This window comes from Monomorium pharaonis, chromosome 3, assembly GCF_013373865.1.
Source record: "Monomorium pharaonis isolate MP-MQ-018 chromosome 3, ASM1337386v2, whole genome shotgun sequence".
Classification (NCBI taxonomy): domain Eukaryota; kingdom Metazoa; phylum Arthropoda; class Insecta; order Hymenoptera; family Formicidae; genus Monomorium; species Monomorium pharaonis.
Window position 1 is genome coordinate 26236209 of NC_050469.1, and position 27369 is coordinate 26263577.

Here is a 27369-nt window from a genome sequence, read left to right on the forward strand (position 1 = left end):
AATATTAATTTAACATCATTATCTCGTGTAAGAATATAAAATCTTTTTTAAAGTTTGATAATTTTAAATTTTAACAAAATATATTTTTACTTCAATATTATAATAACCATCTACAGAGAACAGTACACATTACTTTTTTATTATAATAATATTAAATGTAATTTCTTGGTTTAAAGATATTTTTTTGTCCCAGATTTTCTCTTCTCTCGTGAAAATTATTTTTTAACAAAGATGATTATATTTTGAAATTACACAAAATTTTTTCGTGCGTGCAAATTATGTTTATCCAAGAGTATTAAATTATTTAAAGATGATTTATAGTCTTGCTCGTATATGAAAATGATTGCAGCTTCGTGAATAATTTCTTGGGAGGGATGAGTGCTTATTTAGGTAATAGCTTACAAATAATTTGCAACAAGACGACTCGCTGCGAGGATTTTCCGAGGGCTTTTATTTTTCATCCAAACGGGCACTTCACTCGTACATGTCAAGGAGCACAGCGCTGTTGCATCGCGATGCTCTCTTCATATATACGTCATATAAAATACCGCTTCCGGCGTGAAAACGTTGCGAACAAAGTTAGGAATTGTTGTTGACGAACGTTTCAGCCGATTGGAAAGGCGCGAACGCTCAACCACCCCAACGTTCCTTTTCCGCTGTTTAATGGGAGAAGTTAAATTGTACGGCGCCTACGATATACTATACTTCCGGATATTACAGCACGGAGCATAACGACCCGGGTGACAATATGCCCGTGGAAGATTTTCAAATTTCGTGCCTGTCGCCATTCGACGTTAATTATGAGGGGCTCTTTGTGCCTGCGCGCGCGAACGGTTTCGCGCGCGGAAATAAACGCATGGGGGGAGCCGACCTCTCTCTCTCGTCCAGATGATGGTAATTTCGCAACGCGCGGGTAATGGCTGCCGCGCGGTATAACGGCGCATTTTTTTATTAATTGATCGCGGCGGCGTCATGTTTCCGATAGTGTATCCCCCGCGTTCGGGAGAAATGGAAAAAGCCTGATTGCGGAGGTCATTGCCCCTTTGGGCCTCGCCACACGAAACATTCTTCGGAGTTTCACATGGGCCGCTATCTCCCGTCGTTCGGTCCTTAGAATTTCGCTTTCAAATACGACCGTTAAAAACGGAGGTTACTAACGAAATGGAAATTCATGGAGATTTGGAAAATTGCAGAATTCGACGAAATTGCAGAATATTTTGCTCGTCAACGGTTTTATACTATTATAATTCTTTTTTATTTCTCTCGATATTTAGCAATGGAAATTGATTAGAGATAATAAAGAGTAATGTGAGGATTTATTTTTTTGCCAGAAAAAAAGTAGAAGGGTACGTTTATACGAACCTCTATTCTCTCTTCTAAATATATATTTTTTTAAGTACATTAATATTCATTTATTCAAAATTCATTTGAAGATCCCTTCTGTTCAGAATACCTATAGACAATCTCTTCAGGGAACTAATGGATGACAATATGTGTGTGCTTACTATCGATCGGTGTAATGTATATATGTCTCTGCAAGCTGGTTATATATATGTATATGTGTGTGTGTGTGTGTATGTCTGTATATATATATATATATATACGAAATGTCGCGCCGGCGCTTTTATTGCCAAAAATCACGCGTGAACTTTAGAAGCCCACGGGGAATGCTCGATTAGTAGCTGACGCGAACAGGGAAACTCGTTCAACTGCCTGGGAGTCGCATCAGAATGTAACAACCCTATATACCGGAGCAACTTAGAAACATCACGGACAGTTCCGCACGGTTTAGGCTTTACGGCGGGTCGCGATAAATCGGGGCTACCCAACGTGAAGAGCTTGTTTACCCGGTAGCATTTCGAGGAGGGTAGGCGCAGCAAGTGTGCGTCTGTACGTATACGCGTGTGCGTGTGTCGCGATAATCGCGAAGGGCCAAAGTTTGCAGCTCGACCGACCCGGGATCGATATGGCAACGGGAAATAGATTATTAATCAATTCCGTAAGGGACGCGCGTTCGCATGCGGCAAATTAGCGCCATGTGAGAGAGAAAGATAGAGAGAGGGAGGGAGGGGGTAGTAATGGGGTAGTCAGAAACGGGACGACCGGCTCTTTAACCCGGCCACTTTTGTTCCTTATCTGCGCCCGATGATGAGAAGGAACTTATCGAACGCGTCGTGGCGCGACGATTCTTCCTCTTAATACGCTCTTTTCTTTCTACTTTTCTCCTACCCGCCACCTCCCCCGCTGTCCCTCACACTCACCTTTCTCCCTAGTTATTAGACCGCTTAATTAAGTGACGATACCGATCGCCGACATCCGCAGCGGATATGATGATAATCGCCTTGATAAACGGCTATTCGTTAATTAATCACTAAAGCTGCGGGTTTTTCGCCCAGTTGCCGGCTAAAATCGCTTATCGCACCGTTAATTATTCCACGTGGCAGTTTAATAATCAACATCGAATGGCGAACGCATTACGCATGCTACGGGTAGTTAATATTTTTGTAATAAGCGTAAGATTCTGCCTCTGTCTGAAACACTCGCCACTCGCAAACTTCACGCATCGGGGGGTCCGCTTTAACCGTCGTAGTATTCTTCTTGTGAAAAAAAAAAAAGAAAAAGAAAAGCCGTGGTTATAGCTTTTTTTATGAAGCCCTGCTTCAACGAGTGGAACGGCGAGATACCAAAGTTATTCTTGATTTTTTTAGACTCTTAATGATCGTTATTAGACATTTTTTTATCATATGTATCTCGCTGAGTACATAAAAGTACGTAAAAAACCTATTACTGCATTATAAGAGCTCAATTAATAAATTTATGAGGGACATCGTAAACGCACAGACCTGGGAATGTTATGAATAAGAATTGCTGGATTATTATGTACAATTAAGATAACCATCTAGATAAATTGAAACAATTTTGGATCGAAGGAAATGTGTGTCTCATAAAACACAAGGTTCTTTAGATGCGCATGATTGAGAGCCCTATGATTCTGAAGAGAATTGTATGTAAATTTTACGGGACCTAAGGAGGCGGCAATATATTTAGTTACATATACAGTTACCTTTTTCGCGAAGGCAATTTTTAATTCTCGATATTTGGCTTTCTCGTTCCCTCCTCGAAATTCCAGTCTTTCCTCCGTCAACTCGTGCCAATGTGTAACGATCGACGCGGATGCAACGGTGCAATTTTTTAATTGATACGTCGACGATGCCGTATTCTCGAGCGCCATTAAAGCGTGGGATTAAAAGGCGGAATATGTGATGATAAAAAACCAGCTTGCAGAAAGAAGAGAAAGACAGAGAATCGCCATCTGTGGACATGGAGCTCCGCCCCTTGAATTCCGATGCGAAAAAAACGGAGCTTTTTCGGCATAATCAACGATCAATTAAATAATTATTTTGCCGGAATTAAATTTCTTAATTTTTGACGGATGAGAGGGAGGAGAAAGAAAAGGAGAAGGATTATTTATATAATATATATATAATACATATATATAATATATATATATATATATATTAAAATAAATATATTTTTATATTATTGCAATTTGTTATTTTCTCACGGAAGCCGATTAAAATTTTTTCTCTCTTCTCCTCCCTCCTCTATCCTCCACACACACGCACAATTTTAACTGGTGCATATGTCTACATTACCGCGTGTAATGTTGTTATTTTATAAAAAATCCAACTGGGGGAATGAAATTTGATAGATTTTCCAATACCTATTGTTTTATTTGTATCACATACGAATATGTGCGACTAGATGTATGTAAAAATATGTACATCAGAATGTCAGAAGAGGATTTATGTCCGTTTTATCCTCGAGCTGCACAAATTCCGAATATTTGTAATTCCGATTTATGAATTTTCAAAAGATTTAAAGTAAAAATGCCTGGCATTTTAATTCCTTAAAAGCTCTGTGTAAAACATTTTTAAGCCAGTCTGAATTAAGAATCCATAATCGCTAACGGTACAACGGTGCGTTAATGTAGCGTCTTATTTTGTTTCATTCAGCAGGGATCGATTTGATCGCATGACCATCACGATCGACGTAAATTTCTCAAATGGCATCCTTCTTGCAAACTTAAATTTCAAACCACTTAAGCATTCAAATGCACGTAATAATCTGGAACCGGAGAAAATACGGAATATCCATATACGCAACCGAGGTAGAATAAATTTATCTCCCCAGATGGGGCAAATTTCAGGCTCTTTGCGGCCGCGGCTTTCGCCGGTGTGATGCGAAACTCATTTCGATGCCCGTCCCACACAGAGCGTGATCATAATTGAGGCGCTCAAAGGAGAGAAGGCGAATCAGAATTTAAATATGCAACACAATCTTGTTTAGCAAGACGGTTTGAGAACTGATTACAGAGTTTTGCCTTGTGTTGCCTGGCAACATCGTTTTACTTCTCAGGTGTTTATCTTGTTAAAATGTTCTTTATTATATACTTGTCAATCTCGCATTTTTGCTTTTAGGTACCAAGCCTGGGAATACGTGTATCTCGCGTTGAAAGTATAACAAGTACAAAGCCCCAAATAAACCATTACGTGTGATATCCCGCACATTTTGTACAAAAAAAAAAAAAAGAGGAGGTGTAGCCTGAAACATTGCAGATCCAAATAGCCTATCCTTTAAAGTCTTAAATTTTTACATGTTAAAAAAATTCCTAACAAATGTAACATGACAGAGCTGTCCGGTCCAACTGTCTAGTAACTAATGCATCGAGAGAAACCATATGTTTGATTGATATACATGGAATCTATATACATATAGCTGATGTAACAGCATTAAAAAAAAAACCCGAATGACCATGACGCGTTGAAGGCAAAATGCATACGTCCCACCAATGGCTCACACAGAAAGGGACGAATGTTCCACCCATGGCTATGTAGCGCCCGACGTGTTAATATCGAAAATTAAAAAAGCGTGACAAATGGTAATCCCCGATCGAATTTTTACACGGAAAAACGAAGCTGAGGCCCACTGTGGTGAGAAACTTGCGGTAAAGAGAAAACGCGCGAGTCGCCTCATCGTATTAATCGTATTAATCGTAATAATGCGCACGTTTTATATGATAAAGTGAATTATTGTGAGATATTTTGTACAGGTTTTACAATACGCCGACAGCACGTAGCGATTAAAGTAGCGACGGAAAATAAAAAGTTCCACGGAAACAGAAACGGAAACCAAGAAGCAAATAAATCTTAATCCGAATAGTGGTGGGTTTTAAAAATGTATACGTTGCGACTTTTAGGACATTTCCGAGATTAGCGTTAATTGCACAAGCTCTATATTTTAATTGAACAATGCATTAGGATTATTTAAGGATTTATTTTCATTTTCCTTTTTCCTACTTTTTCACGCGACACTTGGAATCTACTTAGCTTGGCGTCCTTTTTCTAAATGCCATCATGGTTATTAAAAAGTACGACTGGCATGTAATATAATCTGAAGGATTAAAATGCTTGGCTCTTTCCCATTTTCAGTGTCGCTATGTATATATTATGAATACGTAAATTATACCTAGCGACTAAAAAACCGAATTTCCACTCTTGGCGAATATTCCGAAACTCGTATCGTTACAATATGTGTACCGAGTTAAAGCGTTGCATTACGGATAATCTACTTATTCTATATTTATGAAAGGATAATATTTCAAAGAAATGTGACAGTACGTATTTCTCCTCTCAGTACATTTTTATCCATAAATATAATTATTTACGAGAACTTTTATGTGAATCATGTGAAGTTTACTTTTGTAGTTTACCTTGAGAAGTTTCATCTGGATATATAAATTTCTCTATCCCAATAAAATTTATTTGTGTAATTCTCTAAGATAAAGAGAAAAATTTTACAAAGCGTATAACTTTGTAAAATTCCAAGAAAGTTTCAATTGATTAACTCAATTGTTTGAATCTTAAATCTGAAAATCTTTTATCTCTAATTGTTTGTGACAGAAAAATTCTTGATACTTCACAGAAAAAAAAGAAGCGCAATTCTTTGAGAATTACTTATACATAAATGAAAAGTGAGACGAGAAATATGGGACACCCTATATATCATTCAACTCTGAGATTTCTCACCAATAAGAACACAAAGAGAGCCTTAATAACAAAGTTTCGGTCAAGGCTTCCCACTGCCAGTTTATAACGTCCTTCTACGGTAGTTTATGCAAAAACAATAAGACTGTTCAACACGACGTAATTGCGGTACAGGTCTATCTCGTTTGTTTCGGTACATTCTACAAGAATACCGTAATGTACCGTAACGAAAGCGCATCGCCTGACGAAAAGGAGTCGACAGAATCGCTCAGTAGACGAATCAAAGACTCGCATAACATTAGAGAGAAGTTAATCAGGAAGTCTATACTACCTGATATTTATTTGGAAACAAAGATTTGTTTAGATAGTTTAAGAATGTTTCATCATTTTCAATACTTAAAGGAGACGTAAAGATGATTTACACGATAAAATATCAAGAAGAAATGATCGTGGACAGGCACAAGTTCCTTTGAAACATTGGTCAAGCGTCAGTTCAAAATTATCGATCGCGCATAACTTCAGTGACCATTATGAAACCATGTGGTCGTCATGGCGGCTACAAGGTTGCAAGGAGGTGGGTCCCTCCAGAGATGTTGCAAGGAGGAGAGGGGGGGAAGGGCGCAGATGCCTTCGGGTGTCAGTCTACGGGAACGCCGCAAGGGCGGCAGAACTTTTTGTTCCTCATTCTAGTCGGCATAAGAAGAAAAGCATCAGAAGAATATCTTTGCGGGTAATTAATCTATTTTCCTCTCCCTTTTATATCCCTATTTCAATTTTATGCTTATTTGCGACGGTTTCTCGAGTTCCTTCATTATAAGTAAAATTGATAATTCCGTTGTCGATTGAAGCGGTAGTCAATCGTCCTTGCTAATTGAAATTAAATCGTAGATTGTCGATGCGATGAGGAATTTGTTCCTCTCATCAGGCTGACAAAAATAAACCTTGAGATAAGGTAATCCATTGCATAGTAAGCAAAGTCGAAAAATTAATATTTAATGAGATGGTTAATTTAATTCGTTATATATATATATATATATATGTTGGTGTGTGTATGTATGTGTGTGAGAAAGTATATTAGATTCATTTTTCTGACTTATACGTGAGATACTTAGATCAACGCTATAGTCGAATTTGATTCCGGAAATATTTATCATATCGTGCGCAGAATGGGATGGTCCCAACTACATTGTATGGCTCCGGGGCACCATACATTCTCCATACGTCTCTGGATCCCTTTCTTCCCAGGCAACAAGTCGGTTGAAGCGCATTTGTTAGCGATGCAGAATTCAATCTCTACTTCGTGGCGAGGAACAACGGATTCGTCGTAAAGGAACCCGACGAGAAACTTGTAAGGAAACAAGCGCGCAGGAAAGGGAATGGTCAAAAGCGAATGGTCAAAAGAAGGACGTGAACGGAAAGATGCGAACGAATCGAATAAAATAAGAACAATTTCTTCAGGGTGTATCGAAAAGAACGAATATCCAGAATTCCTTACGGTGTTGGGATAATCAAGACGAAATTATACCTGTATTATAGAAGCGCCTTAACTGCTATACTTACCTCATTAATATCAAGGGTACCACGTCGGTGTAAAAAAATATACCGGGCAAGTTCGGCAGCCCGTAATCAAGATTCTTGGAAATTGATTTTGTTTTCTATTGGCAATTACATTTTGTTTTTGGTCGTAAAGAACGGTAATCTCGTAGAGATTCTCGGGGCGATGTCACAAAGTTGTTTCGTCTTTAAGAGACAAAGTGCATCAATCCGTGAAATTGTTTTTCACGAGCGCCATGAAAAACACTTGTGGTGGATCGTGGCCGCGAGCATTTGTGTCGAGAGTTCCAAGTTTTCCTCCCCCCCCCCCCTCGAGTTATACAAGGTGCAAAGTTTCCTTGTCAGTATCAAAGTTGCGGTATTGACATTGCGATATATTGGTCGCTGACATCTCTAGACGTGTGCGTGTTATTGTAATATTGACAGGTCAGCTCTGAATAACTGACAGCAATGGGAAATAAAAAAAATTGCGATCATGCGAGGGGGATGGTAACAATGCCCCGTTATCGCGAGCGTTTCTGGGGTCGCGCGCGCAGAGAGAATATTCGCGCTTTATATTTACGAGCGAGTAGACGCCGGGCACATAACTTACCGCGTAGTGCCAGGATCGAAACTGGTTTTGCGCTGGTGGTGGCTGCAACATAGTAATAACGATCGCACGAATAAAACGACCCGCGTCGAAACCGCTGCAACACTGTAAGCAGGTCCATTATTAATCGATGCGCCGTATCTAAGTGTGCAGAAAAAGCGAGGATAAAGGGAATAGCCGAGGGTTCCTACGCGGGATGAAGAAAAGGAGAGCGTGTTGGCGGCTGTCGAGCGAAAAATCTACATGAAGGGCAGACAGAGGAAAGAGTGAAAGAAGGAGAGGGAAAAACAAAGATTGAGGCGGAGAAAGAGAAAGAGAGATGGAGAGAGGAGCATGAGTTGTAGGAAGAAGACGGAGCGACAAAGGACATCGCATAATGGCACCAAGCGCGAGAGAGTATCGTGCGGCAAAAATCGCCGTCATTTATCATTGAAAATGCGAACGGCGTTGATGCGGCGATCTTATCGCGCGATTGGCAATAATATCGGTCGGTTCTTCTTTTCCTTTATCGGCACTTCCCTTGCTCGTAATTCTGGCCGCACGCTTGCTCTCATTGGCGATCCATCAGCTGCGCGCGCGCGCGCGCGCGCTGAGTATACCTCGGTAAGAACGTGGGACATCATAAGAACGTGGGACATCGATACTCGGTAAGTCAACCTTGGAGAGAGGTGTCGATGCGTCGAAAGCATCGGTATCACCTTGGGAAAATTAAAACGAGCAGCGACAATGTAGCAATCAACGCGTGAGTGATGAATGTGCATCATGAGAGGGTATTATATTTGAAAGCTCTCGCCGCTTCTCTTTTTTGTCATTAACGTAAAAGCCGGGTGATCCTTTTTTTTTTTCGATCAATTTAATACGTAAAATGTTCCGAAACACTTGCGCGGTCACCATCAATCGTTATTACTCATCCATCAATGTAAAGGGAGAGGAAGTTTAACTGTAAAAATCAAAACACCCACGCTCCGTGCATTGTTGTTTCGAGATATCGCGCGTCCGCTCCGATATATCGGTGAAATATCTCCCTATTTCCGTGACAGCGTGGCGGATTCGCCACGCGAATGATTAACACGCATTTAAAAATATATCCCGCGCGCGTTAGGGATGATCGACTACGTGAAGAAATAGTGGGAAGAAAAATAAATAAACGTTTGCTATGTGACGCGTTTATTTTACCGAGATATAAGTGAATAGCAGTAAACAACTCGTAAATAATATAGATTCGCGCACGGAGGCGCATGCTTAGATCTTCACGCTGAAATATATGGGGATCCGAAAAACACACTTCCCATGTCGTAAACCATTTGGAGCTATTCGCCTGTCACACTTCTCGCGAATCCGGTTGTGCCGCGTGAGTCATTCTCTGCCTGGTGCGACCACAGAAGAGTCCGCTGCGGCCGACTTCTTTTGACTTCACCACTCACACACACGCACGCACGCACGCACACATACACATATACACACCGGGCCAGCTGCAGAAGCTACGAAGTATTCGATCTATTCGATACGTATTCAAAGCATCCGCCGGACTTTTCGGCCGGTCCATTCATCTTTCCTCGGATCTCGGATCGCCGGGCGGATTTGTCTATCTCGCTGCGCGATGCGGGATTCCATCGCCCGGCAAAAAACGTCCAACTTCATCCGCTTACTCGTGTTCGAACGAAGATCACCCGTAAGAGGAAGAGGGAAAAAAAAAAGAGAGAGAGGTGAAGTGTGGCGGCGTTTGGATTCCGACTATTCTGCTCCGGTGGCTGGGAAACAGATACGGGGAATCCGGCCCGAAAGTGTCGGTTTTGACATACCTACGTCGTTGTAACCAGAAAAATAAGCTGTTACCCTAATAAATTACTCTATTACTCTGTTGCCTTTTTCACGTGTCCCGGTTGATTTATAATTAAATTTCAAGTCATTTCTATTCCACAAATTTTAATTCGCAACTTCCGGATGGGCTGTGGAAGAATAGAAATTTAAAGACTCGTATTTTTTAGTCTCTACTTGTTTTCATTAAATAATTAATTGGAATTGGCATAATTCCATTTAATGAAAGTGCTGAAGCGAATGCATCCACTCGGGTCGATTATGGTCATTATCATTTTCATTCCTTTCTGTTTTGTATTACCCCGTTCTTTCCTTGGTTTTTACACCCACACAAGGATACAAAGCCAGAGGGGTGAGTGAATGAAATAGATGGCGCAACGTGCCAAAGTTGCAACATAAAATGCGATAAAGAAAAATCTTTGTAATCTCTTGTAGGCAATTTGTTTTTCCGTAAATAAGACCTACTTAAGGACTCTCCCCATTACTTCACAACATATGTGAGCATAAAACGGCTGAATTTATGCACGTGTATTTAACTTATCGCAAAAGCCGACCATAACTCCGTACTTTCGGAGATTTTTCTTCCCTCTTTTTCTCTTTCCCTCTCCTTTTCACTCCTCTACCGAAAGAATAAGTTTACGGACGTAGATTCTTCCGCTTCTCAGGTGCGGGCTTATCGCGGAACAAGTTCTCGTGTTTTATCGTACGTGTATCCGACTTTTAATCGGCACCGCCACCGTCGCCGTCGCTCTTTCCCTCTCCATCCCTCCCTTTCCCTCTCTTTTCTCCTACGATCGTTATCGCGATATTTATACGGTGAATTAAGATATTCACCCGTTTCGCGCGAGCAACTAAGTGGCCGACGACACAGTTATCTCCTAGATGGGTGACGTGATTTAAACGAAAATCCGCCTGTGAAAAAAAAAAGATATTTCGTTCAGCTTTTTCAGTCACCTTCGTTTTCCGTATTTCCTTAATTTTCAACGCGTCAATATCCTCTCAAGCGATATTCCTTCTCTCGTGGGATTTTTCCATCTGTCACCAATTTCCATCTGTCTACCTAGCCATCATCCGCGGTTGGATTATGACGTCAGAAGCGCGGGGATTCACGCCGACGACTATCGTGGTCTTCGCGGGATTCCATCCGCGCGAGATTCCTCTCGCCAAGGAACGAAGCCACTTTCGAAACTTTATAAAGGGAGCGTCCTTCGAGACGCCGGTATTGTTGGTAAAACCGTGAATAATGTCGGCCGCTGTTGAAAGATTTCTTCTCTCGAAATCTAGAATAACTTCTAAACCACCATTCCGCACAGTTCTTCCCGACGTCGCGACAAGAATATTTACTTGACAATTTAAACTTTAAAATAATGTATCCTTTCTCTCGTCGAGGGCTCAAAGAAAATTTTTATCTGCCGTCTTATTGTGTAATAATTTTTTAATTCCCAATTGAACTCTTATTATGTAAGACTCTCGTTTTTCTTCTTCACATTGAACGTTTAAGAAGCTAAAATATTAACTACACGGCGTATCTCAGACTTACCGTGACATCCGTTGATGGCAGCTTCTCGAGATTATTTCGAGACAAAAATTTTAATATCAAAATGTTGAAACTACAATAGTTTTTAAATCAAAAGGGTTTAAAGTTGACAAATTGAATTGCCCGAAATTCACACGCATAAATCTGGGACATCCTGTATATCTAGTTAAATTTTACACGGAAATTGCTCCAGTTGTTACAATACTTTCTACGCTTGAAAAGAAAATATGTATGAATTCAATTTATATTGACACGATTATTGAATACAGCTGTTAAAATATGCCCGTCTATACGATTTCCGCAATCATAGTTCTTGCAGTAATGGCAAATTTAATAGGACGCACTAGTGCGCACTGGCGCACATTAAAGTCGTCGTACAGATCGATATAAAGATATATATTTAATACATACATATATGAACAAATCAAATCATGAAATCCATAACGTACTACGTTATACGATTGATAAAAGTATGACGAGTATTTTACCTTTTCAGATATACGCATTTCATTTCTACGTTTAGATTCGATCAGTGTACAACAGCTTTAATGTGCACCACTGTGCACTAATGCAATCCGATCGAACTCTATTATAAATAACATTTGGTTACAATATCCTCGTGGTTGCTTCAACCACGCGGATAGCAAAGGATTATTGCTAGCTCTCTAATGTGGTCTGCAGAACAAATAGTATGATTGAGAGGTCTATAGGATGTAGTTGCACGGCATAGCACAGGGAAGTTTAATTCGATTGCAGTAATAGAATAGGCAACACACACAGCAGTATTACTACTCCTGCAAAAATGTCTAAGTATGTGTTATATATTCTTCTTGTGCGCATTATTCATGGTTCCAGTCAGCGAAATGTAATATTCCAACAGATCAGCAGCAACTGTATCCGCGTTACGCTCGTGTTCTTCCGATTGAGTCCGCCGATATCTATACCTAAGCTAATCTAATGACAGATTGTCGACAAATTTCTACAGTGCCAACCTCTATCACGCTGCTAAATTGCGTCTGGAACTGCTTTGTTTCTGCCACCAATTTGCTGCTAAGTGCTGCATGTGAACGGATTCTATTATATTTCCGATAGCATTGTCGTCGTTATCTAATAATACGGTCAGATTACGGTTAGCTTGCGGTGGTAACATCCATATATAGCAGCTACACTTACTGAGGTCGAGGCAACCACATTGGGTCACCTCCATCAGGGTATTGTGACTCTCATAATTTTTTTTTGTACGAATAACCGAGAAACGACACTCTTATTCTGTCGTGGCGACGTTAAATTTTTCATCGATACGTAATAATTCTACAGATTGGGAATCAAGAAAAAGAAGACACGATCGTCCGATTCGCTGGATGATTCGGGAGATAATCGTTGCTGTAGTCGACCGTTGTGTCCCGACTTTCGCTCCGAGACGGGAGAAACAACGACAGGGAAGAATACGCGAATATCTCACTTGTGATTCTCGCAACGTTCACACGAATAACTTCCTGCTCGAGGAAGGGACCCACTCTGGTTTCATAAAGCAGTCTTATAAAATGCGGTAGAACGACGAAATATGATAGTGACCGTCGTGATTGCTACTAACCGAGACCCGACGTCGTAACTGCAATTTCCACACGTTCCTGCTATAGGTTTGATGGGATACGTAATTGTTAACATGCGAAGTGTATGCGACGTCTCTCACGATATGTTGCCTCTTACCGAATAAAAAAAAAAAAAAGTTCCTCTTCGACGAACAACCGCTCCGTTCACGGACATTTAGTTCCGAGAACTGTCTGCGCGATTTTCCTCGTTGCTGACGTCGTAATCCGAAATGGACGGTGTAAGTATCCAGCATCGCTGGAGAGTAAGAGCCGCGCGAGACCGAGTAGAAAAACGAAAGGTCGTTGACAAAGGGACGGACGGACGGGGAGGGACGGAGGGATGGGTAAATGAGAGAAACGAATCAAACTCCCGGGGTCTACGTGATTTGAAACCAAGTCACTAAACTTTGCCGTCAAGCGTACCTTCCCTCCAATCTTTTCTTAACATTAACTTTTTCTCAGCATTAAGAAGCATCAATCTTTGTCTCCGTTATAAACGGAGCGGAATATAAATTTCTCGGTAATTGAATTTCGGTATAATATGGAAATGTGTAAAGAGTATTATTCTTGGTTTTAAATAAGATTCCGATACGAACTTTGGTACAAAAACAAATTTACAATTTTAGGGTTTTAGGGTTTACTCCCTGGGGCCCCTGGTTTAGAGCAGTTTTACACGCGGTTACTTGATGACGATTAAAAAATCGCGAGTGACTCGAGACGCCGAGGGAAATTGCCTCGAACGTGTCAAAGAGCACGTCTTGTCTTTAACAATCTGTTTTAGAATCACTTTGTATGCAAATTAGTCTAATAAAACTTAAGCTCTCAATTTGTCAAAGAGCCTCATAAGGCTCAAAATTATATTCCACTTCGTTCAAAATTACTTGGTTCAAAATTATACTTTACAGATTAGAGGCAGAAACATCGAAGTTTGCTTTAGCTCTCCTCGTTGCTTTCTAGCGACAAAAACTCTGCAGTAAAATCTCGAATATGTAATTTATGTGTGAGTTTGCGTAGCCCTAATTAGCAAACACACTTAAGCACATTCAGTGGCAATCCAAAGAGAAAATCAACGTGATTTACCGTAATTACAGACAGGAAAGCGTGTTCGTATGCGATAAAACAACGCGAGCAAGTACTTGCACGTTGCAACACATCTCGCACAATTTATCTTCGCTAATACGTTACAGACTGGTTTTCATGAAAAATAAAGATTGAATTTCTTCCTTATCCTTCTTCTGCCGGAAACTTGCGATTACTCACGATAGAATTGTATGCGTTCGACAGATATTAATGCTGCTGAAGCTGAAGTGATAATTGCTTAATTCTAATTAGCGAGCACACTTTGATAGCAGACCAAAGAGAAAATCATCTTGATTCTAAGTGTAATTAAACACGGAACTTTGAAATGGAGAAGCGTTGGGTACGCGATAAAATATCGCGAGTAAGTATTTGTAACGTGTATGTTGCAACATCTTGCGCAACTATATATTTCGATCATATGTTACAGACAACCCAGACTGGTTTTCACAAAAAAAAAAAAAAAATTGAATTTCTCTCCTCTTGTCTCTTTCGGAAAATTACAACAGACTCGCACCCGACAGATATTAATGTTAACAAAGATCGTGACAATTGATACAGACACGTTTACATTTAAATTTCAACAACGTGCATATCTATCTGGGCTAATTAGCTAGATCTTTGCTTCAGATATAATACGGTGTAGTCGTTTTGCGTATATGAAATATGATAATTACATTGTTCGCGTACACGTACAAGGGGCTGTGGCTTACGGATGCACAATGAAAGTTATTATGAGACGAAAACTGGAGAATATATTATTAACATACGTTTGGAGTATAACAACATATATTCATAATTTCGATGTCATTTTCGACGTAACGCATTCTATAATGGCAACGTGTCACTAGCAGGCCGCGTATTTAATTAAACCGCCCGCCAGCAACACTAAACTATTATAATTAGTTATATCGGTTATGTCACCAATGTGATTAGTTATAATTAATTACATTACGAGCTGCGTCATGTTTTTTTCCTGAATTTAATCGTGTTTCTTTTTTTATTTTACCAAACGTTCTATATTTGCAAAAGAATTTTTACTTTTACATTTTAATCAAATTACGCTTTGCTTTTTATTTTCTGATAGAATTTATTGAAAATGACGACTAATATTTTCATTTTTATTTAAATGCCACTCGTTTAAAGTTTTCACGAGAATATTCAGTTGCAGAAATGCATCAACCATAAGAAATTGTATCGAGTGCACTTGTATCTCAGCATTGCCGTATTAATTTGCGAATTAGTTTAGAACTCGTCGTTTTTATGTAACCGTAATTAGCGGATATGCTTAAATGTATATGGATATAGCAGATACGCTTGAATAGCACTCTATGCAAATTTGCTTAATTAAATTAAGTATAATTATATGTATATGTGTCTACGGTACACTTCTTACGTGCGTTTTTTATTTAATTTTTTATTTATTTTTGTATTTAACGTAATTACGTATTTAAAACGTATTTAATCACGTATTGAAAACGTATTTACGTAAAAAAAAGCTAGAAGAACCGTCGAAATAAGAAATACATTTGCGATGTTTGAAGAATAAAATTTATACACCTTAAGCTTCCGGCACTCTTAAAATATACTTGCAGTGTTGAATTTATTTTGAAATTGTCACAATTTCATTCATTAATTCTTCAACAGATCGCTCCATACTAAACTTTACGCTTCGACTTTTTGTTCCCACAGATAATTACGGCGCGCGACAACGGCGCAATTATGAAGGCCAAAATGTACTTCGATAAGGAGGTGCTGTGAGGAAGATATCCCGAAGGCATTATCCGCGATCAGCCTTACGCAACCCTTGCGGAAACTCGCGCGACCTCAAGACTTCTGATTCTTCCGGGAAAGGAAACACCCCCGCGAGTTTGAAACCGGGTTACCCGGAGCCCGCACGGGGAAGGGAGAGTCGGAGAAGGGTTCACGCGAGCCTGGACGAACGCGGACGATCGATCGATTACCTCCTTGCGGGAGGAAGAGAGGAGAAGGAGGAAGAGAAGGAGGAGGAGGAAGAGGAGCAGGAGGAGGAGGAGGCGTGTAGGAGGACAAGAGCGCGGAAATAACCCAGAGTGTTTTTCTCGTGGGGGAACCGCGTCGCATTTAATCCGCAGGTACAGCGAGAGAATTGTGTGTACGAGCGGTACTCATTTAAAATAGAACGGAATATAAATTCTACGTCCGGATTTTACGTCCTCTTAACTTAACGGGATGGCGTTTTAGATGTCCAATTTAAACGAGGTTTGAATGTAATTCCAGACGGGAGAAAGGAAACGGCTTCTTTTTACGTTGCACTACTACTGGGATGTATTTTATTATTAACCTCGAAAATTGGAAAGCAGAGAAATAACGCTGCACATTCCTTCTGGCACTTTATGAATTGCTTAAGCGTTTAATTGTAACATAGGACTCGTGTTAACTCGTGGGTTAAAAGGGTCAATTACTGCAGAACTCACAAACATTTCTTATAGCTTATTTATTCAATCCTTTTTGCGCGGTATAATTCCGAGCGTAATAAACGGCTAATATTCTAGCTTGATATTTTTTTTCGTTCATTTCTTTTTTTCATCTTGCACTAAAAGATAAATAGCGAAACGAAGCCTTACCGTCGCGTTACAGTGTCGAGTAGCGTGTCTCCTTTAAACTGAGTAGAGAATTACGATTCGTTTTGCAGTCTACTAATTACCGCCTTTGAGAGGTCCAAGAAAAAGGTCAAACAATCGGACGCGATCAAGGCTGTAGGCGGGGGTGAAAGAGGTGAACGAAGGAGAGTAGGGACGAGTTCGCAGGGTCGACTATCAATCGTCGATCAATCAAAGAAAACGAAAGTGGTGGTCGGGGCGGCACGTGGGGATAAGGTCGGGAACGTTCAACGGGAGGCTTTCAAACGCGCGGTGTTCAATGAGACAAGGAGATGAAGACGAGGAAGTCGCTGCTGCCGATCGTTCTGTTGTGCGTCACGGTGGTGGGCCTGGCGCTCTGCCAGGAGAAAAGGTGGCCGAAAGCAGCCACGAAGCACCGGGATAAAAGCACCAAGGGCAAGTACGATCCTGATTACGCGGACAGGACGAGGGAGGAGGATTCCGCCGAGTTCTACTACGATCGGAGCTCGGTGGTCACCAGCTACTACGACTTTAGATCCCCGGTCACCCTAGCCGCTTACAGAAACAACAGGGCGATCGAGAAGTCCAGGTATGTTAAAGTCCAGAGATGTACGCGTTGGGTAGCCCCTTTAATATTTTTGGGGTCCCTATAAATATTTAGATGGATATTAAATTTCACGTTTCTACAAATTTCAAAGTACTAATAATTTATTTCAAATATTAATAAATATAATACCGAATGTTTGGGTATTCTCGCAAGTGCTTTATATAGTCCTTTTAAATATGTAATATACTGCTAAAGAATGTTGAAACGAGAAATTCTAGGGTTTTATTGGGAAATCGATTGAACAAACCATTTTACTTATGAACGAATTACTTGAATCTTTATGTAAACTGAACTTTTGCGCGCGTTCACCCAGTATATCAGCAAATTCCTTAGTAATTGGAGAGATACGTGATATCCGTTCGCAAATTTTCGAAACGCGGAAGGCCCACGTATGCGGAAATTGTTGATCGCCTTCTCGAAATGCCTCGGGCGATGCATTTTCGATGTAACTAGCTCCGGCGCGCTCCGGCGTTTATTCGAATATAAGTACTAAGTGATTTTATTTTCACCAATTAGTTCCCTTAAATTGGTTATCACGACGAGTATCGTCGGTCGGGATTGCGACGTCTCTGCGCGCCGTCGCTGTTGAAATTCCCTTTGATCTTCTTAGAGTTATTAGCGGCTTTTAACTGCCTTGCTAATTTTACTTTGTCGAACGAATAATTCCGCGGATAAAGGGTATTATTTAAATGTAAGTGGTCCCCTTTAACCCTGCGGAACCGTCTTTCTATTTAGATATTTTCCGAGTAAGAGTCACTTGAATGCTAAATTCGTTCGGTGGAAAATAAAATGCATTTCATTTCAAATGGAAATTCGTTAAATGAAAATTACGATTAGTCGCACAATCACAAGCGATTAAAGTTATTGAAAAGGAGTTTCCGATAATTTCGATGAGCGTTCCATGGAACATCTTGATGATTTTAGACTTGTTCGGATTATCGGAAAGCTCGTGAAATAAGGGAAAAAAAAAGCAAATCGTGAGGATCGATAAATTTGTTCGTGTTGACGAACTCTTTTTGGATTTCCTGAGAGAAAGGAGCTGCCGCGCTTTAAAAGAATTCCGCCGGTATCTGTCAACATTCGAACCGTAAAACGAATTAATGAAAAACTCGATTGTTTCAGATCCACGGATGTCAGACCGAAAAACAATCAGCAGTCTAGTCAATCGTCGAATCTACCCAAGTCGCCCATGAAATCGAGCGAGGAAGTAGGACGGGAGAAAGGACGAAGATATAAGAATATGACGATCGGGGACGGTATTTGTCAGAGCATAGATATCAGGAACAGTGTCGACAGTTTCTCAGTATTGAAAGAGTGCCGTGTAATCGAGGGCTTTTTGCAAATCGTACTAATCGAGAATAATACCGAGGCGGATTTCGAGAACGTTACCTTCCCGGAGTTAAGAGAAATTACCGGATACTTTCTTTTATATCGCGTGGACGGTCTGAAGAGTCTCAGCAAACTCTTCCCGAATCTCGAGGTCATCAGGGGCGATATACTTCTGACGGACTACGCCTTCATGATTTACGAGATGAAGAACTTGCAGGAGGTAAGAGTCATTCGTGCTTCGCAACTGTTTTTCTGCTCTATTTTTTGCTTCTTCAACTTCTTCCGATTTCTTAACTTCGCTACCTTCATTGCAGTCTATTTTTTTGAATAATAAAATTATTCCGAGCGGGAATTTAATTGGGTCATAACGGTTTGCCCGTAACTTTAACGTTATCTCGGAGACGATAATCTTAAATTTCACCTGAGAGGTGACGCTATAGACTTTTACAACTTCGTACTTATTGAATCGTTGAATAAAAAGGAAAAGTGTGAAAGATCTAATACATGAAAAGAAATGGCTTGGAAATATCAAGCTAAATGTCAGCAGCTAATTTAAATCTTTCTGCCATTTCTAAGAGTTAACTATTAAAAATAAAATACATTTGCTGTGAGATATAACTTTGTTAGCTAAAATTGAAAGCGTGCTTTAATACGAATATTTAAAAAAGTAGCAGCTAATATTTATTTTATATCCTTAATATTTTACCTGTTTTTATATAAAACCGCGCATTCGCAATCCCAAATATTTTGGGACGTTAACGTTTTTATCGTTTTAACAGCAAATATTCTTTGCTGTGCTACGTTTTAACAATTAATAATCTTCGGCAGCAATAACACTAGCTATCTCCATTTGAAGGATACAGCTTTGTTAATCCAGAATCAAGAGTTTTCGATATTCGGTTATAAGTTCGTAGAATTCGATGTTGACACGTTAAAGCAAACGGTATTCTATGAGCTTAACTTTCGTATTGTGCTAACGCTGCAAAAGATTTTTATCCGCGCGCACATGATGTTCGTCACGTACAATCCCCATATCACAATCGTTCATTCCCACGCCGAATCAAGTCGAGGACTTGGCTTGAAAGTATATGGTCCAGTCTACTGCCCAGGGTCCGGTCAAATGTTGGGGTCAAGTGATATTAATCAGTCAATCAAATTAACCGGCCATTCGACCTTTGACTCGTAATTCCACAGCTAATCCTGCGAAACTTTTTCGCAGATCGGCCTCACCAACCTGACAAAGATATCCCGGGGTGGTGTACGCATAGAGAAGAATCCCGCTCTCTGTTTTACGAATACCGTGAATTGGAGTCTTATCGTCCCGGCCGGCGAGAACTTCATTAAAGATAATGGAAACGATTTGAATTGCCCGCACGTGAAAGGTGAAAGATACAAGTCTCGATTCCAAATATAATATGTAATGAAAATATGAGCGTGCAACTAAACATTATTTCTCACAGAAAAAAGGTGACTGTGACGCAAAAAATAATGCTCTCTTTTAAATATAATAATTCGCAGGCTGCCCGCAATGTCCTGGCAATTATTGTTGGACTGCCCAACGTTGCCAGAAACTAGAAAGACCAAAATGTCACGAACAATGTCTCGGGGAATGTTACGGTCCGAGCGATACCGAATGTTACGTATGCAAGCATTATCGGCACGAGGGAAGATGCATTGAAACCTGTCCGCCTAATTTGTGAGTAACTTTTGTGAGATGAATTCATATAACGTGAAAAAGAGAAAACTAAAATTTATACTACAATTTCTTTTATAGTCATATTTTTGCATATAACATGAATAATGTAGCAATGTAGTTTAAAACTAAAATTGCCTAATTTAAATTATGTAGATTATCCCGAGGGGTTTACTAATTTTTTATAGGGTTTTTAATAAGTTGGAATTAATCCTTTTTCTCCAGCAAACATTTGCTTGAGAAGTTCGCTACTTTTTACAGCTTTCTCTACAGCATATTTAATTTTAAAGGTCTTGATTCAAAATTTTTTGACTGCATTAAATTTTAATTTAAAATTTAAGTTTTTGACAATTTTGATGTTAAAAATTAAATAATTTCGGAAAGAGATGGCGCTGAACAAAATTTTAATTTTTAAACGAGATATCTTATTCTAAGATGTCTCGAAATTCGATATTATATAGTACACTTTAGACGAATCTCACTCAAAGTTCTCGCGGCATAATATCTACAGTATCAGTTCTACGGTATGATAAACATGTTACAATCTGTCTGTTGGGAAGATCTCCTCGTATTCTGCTGTAACAACCTTTTCCTCTGTCTGTAGATACGCATATCTCTCGAGACGGTGCATCAGCAAGGACGAATGCCAAAATATGAATCATCATATCAGAAGACTCACTAAATCGGAGGATGTACAGATATGGCGACCTTTCAAAAATTTCTGTGTCACTCAGTGTCCTGAGGGTTACGAAGATTACATCGACGACAAAAATGTACGATAGCTAGAATTTCACTGCTACACATATATGTTTGTATCCTTGTTATTGATTTTTTTTTCTTTATTCTCTTATTTTGCGTTACAGGTAACAGCTTGTCAAGCTTGCACAGGACAGTGCCGTAAATTCAGTAAAGGTGCTATCATACGCCACATTTCGGATGCTCAGAGTTTCCGTGGTATAACGGTAGTGAAGGGTGCTCTAGAGTTTCAAATCAGAAATGGTAATCCAAATATAATGAATGAGTTAGCAGATGCGTTCGGTTTAATCGAAGAAATAACCGAATATCTGAAGATATCGCACTCTTTTCCGATTACGTCGCTGAGTTTCTTCAAGAAGCTCAAAGTGATCAAGGGTGAAGGTCTAGATATGAGTAACGCGAGTTTCATAGTCATAGACAATCCGAATCTCTCCGCCCTCTTTCCGCCGTCTCAAAAAATAACTATAGAGAATGGCAGGTTGTTCTTTCATTATAATCCTAAACTCTGTCTTTCCAAGATAGAAGAGTTCGGTAAAATGGTGAATATTACTAATTTCACGGATATTGAGGTCGAGCCGGTATCGAACGGCGACAAGGTCGCCTGCAACATCGTTAATATAAACATCACGGTGAAAAAGCGGGAAGCGGATCATGTGATTCTGAGTTGGGACAGCTATAAACCAGCGGAGGGCCAACAGCTTCTCAATTACCTGTTAAATTACATAGAAACTGAGAACGAGAACATAACTTACGAAGCGAACGCTTGCGGTAATAACACGTGGCAAATCGTGGACGTCAATATACTACCGAGTTGGAATTCAACTGTTTCAAAGTATATCTCGAACTTGAAACCATACACCAAATATGCCGCGTTTGTGAAAACATTTGCGGCAAGAGACAAGAATTCTTCGAATACCTTTGTAACCCCGGTGGGTCAATCGGAGATTATCTTCTTTCGGACGAAGAGCACGATACCTTCGATACCGACGAATGTGAGCTCAACCGCGATAAGCGACAGTGAAATTCTACTTAAATGGAGCCCGCCGATTTATCCCAATGGTCCCATAGGCTATTATATGATCACCAGTACGATTCGATTGGACGACGAGGAACTGGTCGCTTCGCGAAATTATTGTGTCGATACTTTGATCAACGAACCCAAAAAGGAAGAAATACACGAAATGACGATTAAGACGCCATTGGTCTCGAATCCCAGTTCCTGCTGTGTCAAAGACGCAAACACCAAGACTAAGCAGTTTGAACTATTCTGTCATAAAAATATGACCATCAGCAATTTGTCACCCGGCTGGAAAGATTACTGTGTCTTTAATAACTATAATTTGCCAGAGAGTAAATTTCATGATATGGCAAACAATTTATCCACTTTAGCGCAAGAAGGACAAAAAATTGCAACAGATGTTTCGGCTAACGTTGATAGCGGCAACCATCTGAATGAGGAAATCCATTTGTACAACGTTAGTGCGCAAAATACTACGTATCTTTTGAAGAACTTGCGTCATTATTCTTTGTACACTATCACGATCGCCGCATGTGGCGCCAAGACGGAAAAAAATATCCCGATGTGTTCGTCCATTCAATATGCGAATATCCGGACACTGAAGCGACTGAACGCGGACGATGTTCATAACGTGAAGGTTCACGTGACTAACAATACGATAGTCGAAGTCACCTGGGAATCGGTCAAGGATCCAAACGCGTTTATCGTCTCGTACAGCATTGAGTATACGAATCTGGACGTGAAGGATGCGAAGAAGAGCACTGAGTGCATACCGTACATCGGCCGCGAAGAGATTCATCTTAATCATTACATCAGAAATCTCAGTCCGGGTAGATACAGCCTCAGAATTCGTTCCACGTCGTTAGCGGGTGATGGCGCTTTCACCGACGTAATCTATTTCTCAGTTGGTCTATCGGAGAACAATGAAATAATGATTATAACGCTGATGATTTTAGCCGTGCTAGTCGTCATTGTGATTACAATAATGTTTTTTATTAAGAACCGTCAGAAAAAGAAAACACAGGAGCGATTGATAGCCAGCGTAAATCCAGATTATATCGAGACTAAGTATGTCGTCGATAGCTGGGAAGTACCCAGAGAAAATGTTGAGATCTTAGAGGAGCTCGGTTTGGGTAATTTCGGCATGGTGTACCGAGGATATCTAGACGGTACCGGTCAAGTAGCCATCAAAACGATCTCCGAAACAGCTAGCCAGCGAGAAAAGAACGAGTTCCTGAACGAAGCTTCAGTCATGAAGAACTTTTCGACATGGCATATCATCAAATTGCTAGGCGTAGTTTCCATGGGCAATCCGCCATTCGTTATTATGGAACTTATGGAGAACGGTGATCTAAAAACGTACCTACGTAGGATACGTGACACTCAGATGGTGCCGAATGCATCCAGAATAATGAGAATGGCCGCGGAAATCGCCGACGGTATGGCCTACCTAGAGTCCAAGAAATTCGTGCATCGCGACCTGGCCGCTCGCAATTGCATGGTGTCCAAGGACCTGGTCTGCAAGATTGGTGACTTTGGCATGGCGAGAGATATCTACGAGACTGATTATTACAAGATTGGCAAGAAAGGCCTTCTGCCAATACGCTGGATGGCGCCGGAGAATCTCTCCGACGGCGTATTCACGTCCGACTCGGATGTATGGTCGTTTGGTGTCGTGCTCTACGAGATACTCACTCTCGCTGAGATACCATATCAAGGTTTCTCGAACGAAGAGGTGCTGCATCACGTGCTGCATAAAGGCATGCTGAACATACCGCGGAACTGTCCTGAAACCATACAGAAGATTATGGAGAAGTGCTTTAAGTGGCGGCCCAGTGAACGTCCGACCTTCATGGAGATTGTTTCGGAGCTAGAACCGTTCCTGGGCCAGGACTTCTGTGAAAAGTCGTTCTATCACTCCGATGAAGGCATCGAGATACGTAGCCTCGGCATCAAGAAGGTCTATCACAATGCCGCGCCGATTCGATTTCACTGGGGCCACGAGACCGCGAGATGGGTGAAGGACTTCGAGGACAACGTGACGTTACTCGATCAAATGAAGGCGGGTACCAGCCGGGGGCGGATCTTCAAGAACGGCTTCCAGCACTTCGGTAATGTAACGAACTTCGAGGACGTTCCGCTCGATCGATGAGATTAGTCGGTGTGCCGTTGAGCGGGAAAACTCAGCGGAACCGAGATCTAACTGCTTGAAACCGTTTTTGGTTACAAAATTCGCGGAAGGACACATAGATATTAACGTACAAACAATACTCAGGGCAATACGCGAGTGGTCTAACGAGGCCGTTGGACAACAATTATGTAAAAATGTTATCAAGTCGCTCGCACGCTCGTTCGCTCACTTGCTCGCTCGCCCGCTTGTTCGTTCGTTCGTTCGTTCGCTGGCGTGGCGACAAGTGTTTCGTGTCCTTCTCTTGTTGCGAATTAAACGTAATCAAATCTTGACGGTGGACAGCAATTCGGAGAGGAGACCTCATCACACATCGTCGCGATGGCATACGGAAAAGATGGTGTTCGTAATAGAAGCTAAGCTATCGAACAAGTAGGTAAATAAACGTAAGCGCGTAGTGTTTCGTAATCGAAAATCGTGACTTCATACACCCGTGTTTCTTTTTCTTAAACACGCTCGAAGTTCTTTCTGCCATGTATTAACTGTTCATTCCTTTTGGGATTTTTTTTTACCCTTTGCAGGGGCACATAAATTAGTTCTGAAGCAGCTATTCCTGAATCTTGCTCGGTCTTTAACAATATTAACAAAATTACAAAAATTGCAAAATATTCTACTAAGGAAACTTGATATATTCGATTATTAATGTCACAAGAGAGAATATGTTTTTTTATCAATCATTTTAAATTAATTACATTTATAATTGACATATCAAAAACAAAATCTCACAATTCAGTTAGTATATCATTTTTTTTAATACATCCAATCTTGCAATTATGTTATTAGCAAATTTCAGCGAATTTAATGTCTTGTTATAACATTTATTTAATGGAGACATTATTTAACACGTTAATTCTGCTAAGCAAAACTTATAAATTATTTCACGGAAAATTTTAAATAAAAATGTATTTAAGATCGGGCGCACACAACTTTAACCATATATGTTTTTTTCGCGGGAGAGTTCAAGAAATGTTCTCAATCTTACTGTTTCGAATTCGGGAAATGTTGTTTCAGGACCAATTTGAGATACACAACGGAAGAATGATTTTAATAAACCAGAGTTCCTTGTCCACACGCGTACATACACCTGTAGCACAATATGTTACAGCGTAATCTCAAGGTTGTAAATAGTTAACTCTAACTCGCAGTTCGTATATGGTAAATTAAAATAGAACTGGATGCAATATACGCCGCGCATAGTCCTGTAATATGTAATAATTTATATCGAGAGAGAAAGGTAGACGAAAGAGAGGAAGAGAGAATGTGTGTTTTGTGTGTATGTGTGTTTGCGTGCGGTTTTTTTTTTTTTTTTTTTTTTTTTTACAAACTTCACCCTCGCATGTAAATAAAGTCACAAGTCTCTTCCTTGAGAATTGCGGGTACCTCGTAGGTAAATTATTGCAATAAGAGCGTGTCTACAATCCACGATCCACAATCTTCACAATAAAGTTAGCGCCTGACGGATAAGAAAGAAAAGGGAAGACAGAGAGGAAGGGAAGACTCTAACAGTTGCAAATTGGGGGGCCTACCAGTCTGATCATGTTTCAGTTTTCTGCACGCACAGAATTGTAGATCTCGACATTTTAGCCTTGGATTTTTGCAGGAATCGGGTGATGTAAACAATCAGTAGGTAGTAGCAAACTAAACTAGGTGATATATAAACGCAATACAATTGGGATCTCTGGGATAGGTCTTGTCGATTATCGGAATATTCTACGCCGCATTCTCCTCAATTTCCATCTCTGCATTTTTTTTTCTTCACCTTTATCCTACTCATCATAAGTCAATATTACTGCTTCAACGCAGAACGCATATTCAATCGCGCTCTTGTTTGCTCTCGCTCCAATTTGAATCTCGTTACGGTTTCGTACCTTGGAATACGAACGATTCGATAATCATTTTGAGATCAGTTAAGACTACGGAATAATTTATTCATTCGAGCGAAAACCGACTTAAGATTCGGGAAGATTTTTTCGACAATGTGTAAGAATGGCAAAATAACGCAAAATAAGTTTATCGAGTGAAACTAATACAAATAAATAATACGACTTGACTATTAAATCATATTTGCTTGAACATTTGTATTTTAATCTTTAAAAAAAGCAAGATATGTAAACCACGTCTCATTTTATAAAGAGTAATCAAAGTAGTTAAAAACCTCGGCAAATTTTTTTCGTATTGCTGTCCATGTCGTGAGAATTTTTTATTTACGTGAAATTTTTTTCTAACAATACAAATGATTTTAGCATCTTTGAGATGTAAGATTTGTTCCAGTTCGATAGAATCTATCCTTTCTAGGGGTTTCAGAGGGGAAAGAGAGAAAGAGCATGTCACATGTATAGAAATAATAGAGAAGTGCTTTTGACAAAAGAAAGTAAAATACCGAATTTTTTAAGATATATATCGATATCCGCGTTTTGCCAGGTGATTTATGATATAAAAGTTATCATCTCATTGTCCCGGCAAGAGAGCCAATCTTTCGGTATTTAATAGTAACGAAAAGTATGTCGCAAAGTAACGAGAGAGTATGAGCGAACGCGTGCAAACGCGATTTTAGGAAGATCGGTTGAAGGATAACAATATCGCGTCTCGATAATAAGAGAGAAATTGTGAAAAAGAAAGAAAGAAAAGTAAAAACGATAGGAGCATCTGTTGACGAAAGAGAAAGTAATGTAAAATACGGCAAATCTAAAGTATTTTGGTATAACAAAAATTCTCAATGTACGTAAACATAATTTCGGAGACGTGATCGGTCCGGATGCCGATAGTTGAGAGCTAAGTTTGTCAGTGGCGCAGGAGGCGGATTGTGTGTCGCGAAACTTCGAGAAGGGAGACTCGAATGTCTGGATGGGAAACTCCAGAACGGACCTCTCCCGAATTGAGTTCGCAAATAGGCTTTCTAACTAATAGGTTTTCCTTGCCCCCCCCTCCCTTTCGTCCGAGTAATAATGGGTCGCGCAAGAC

General features: G+C 40.1%; 1 protein-coding gene across 5 annotated transcripts in view; it reads left to right on the top strand.

Annotated features, from left to right (window-relative positions):
• LOC105839953 (insulin receptor) overlaps positions 1 to 25296 on the top strand; it is a 71202-nt gene extending 45906 nt beyond the window's left edge. For all 5 annotated transcript variants that reach the window (XM_012686621.3, XM_036284743.1, XM_036284745.1 and 2 more), the window contains exons 3-9: positions 15907 to 16328; positions 16889 to 17406; positions 18547 to 18973; positions 19973 to 20135; positions 20272 to 20449; positions 21051 to 21219; positions 21310 to 25296. In XM_012686621.3, the coding sequence (XP_012542075.1) occupies positions 17129 to 17406; positions 18547 to 18973; positions 19973 to 20135; positions 20272 to 20449; positions 21051 to 21219; positions 21310 to 24372 (4278 nt within the window). In that variant the 5' untranslated portion in view covers positions 15907 to 16328; positions 16889 to 17128 and the 3' untranslated portion in view covers positions 24373 to 25296. The remainder of the gene's footprint in view (positions 1 to 15906; positions 16329 to 16888; positions 17407 to 18546; positions 18974 to 19972; positions 20136 to 20271; positions 20450 to 21050; positions 21220 to 21309) is intronic.
• The last annotated feature ends 2073 nt before the right edge of the window (positions 25297 to 27369 follow it).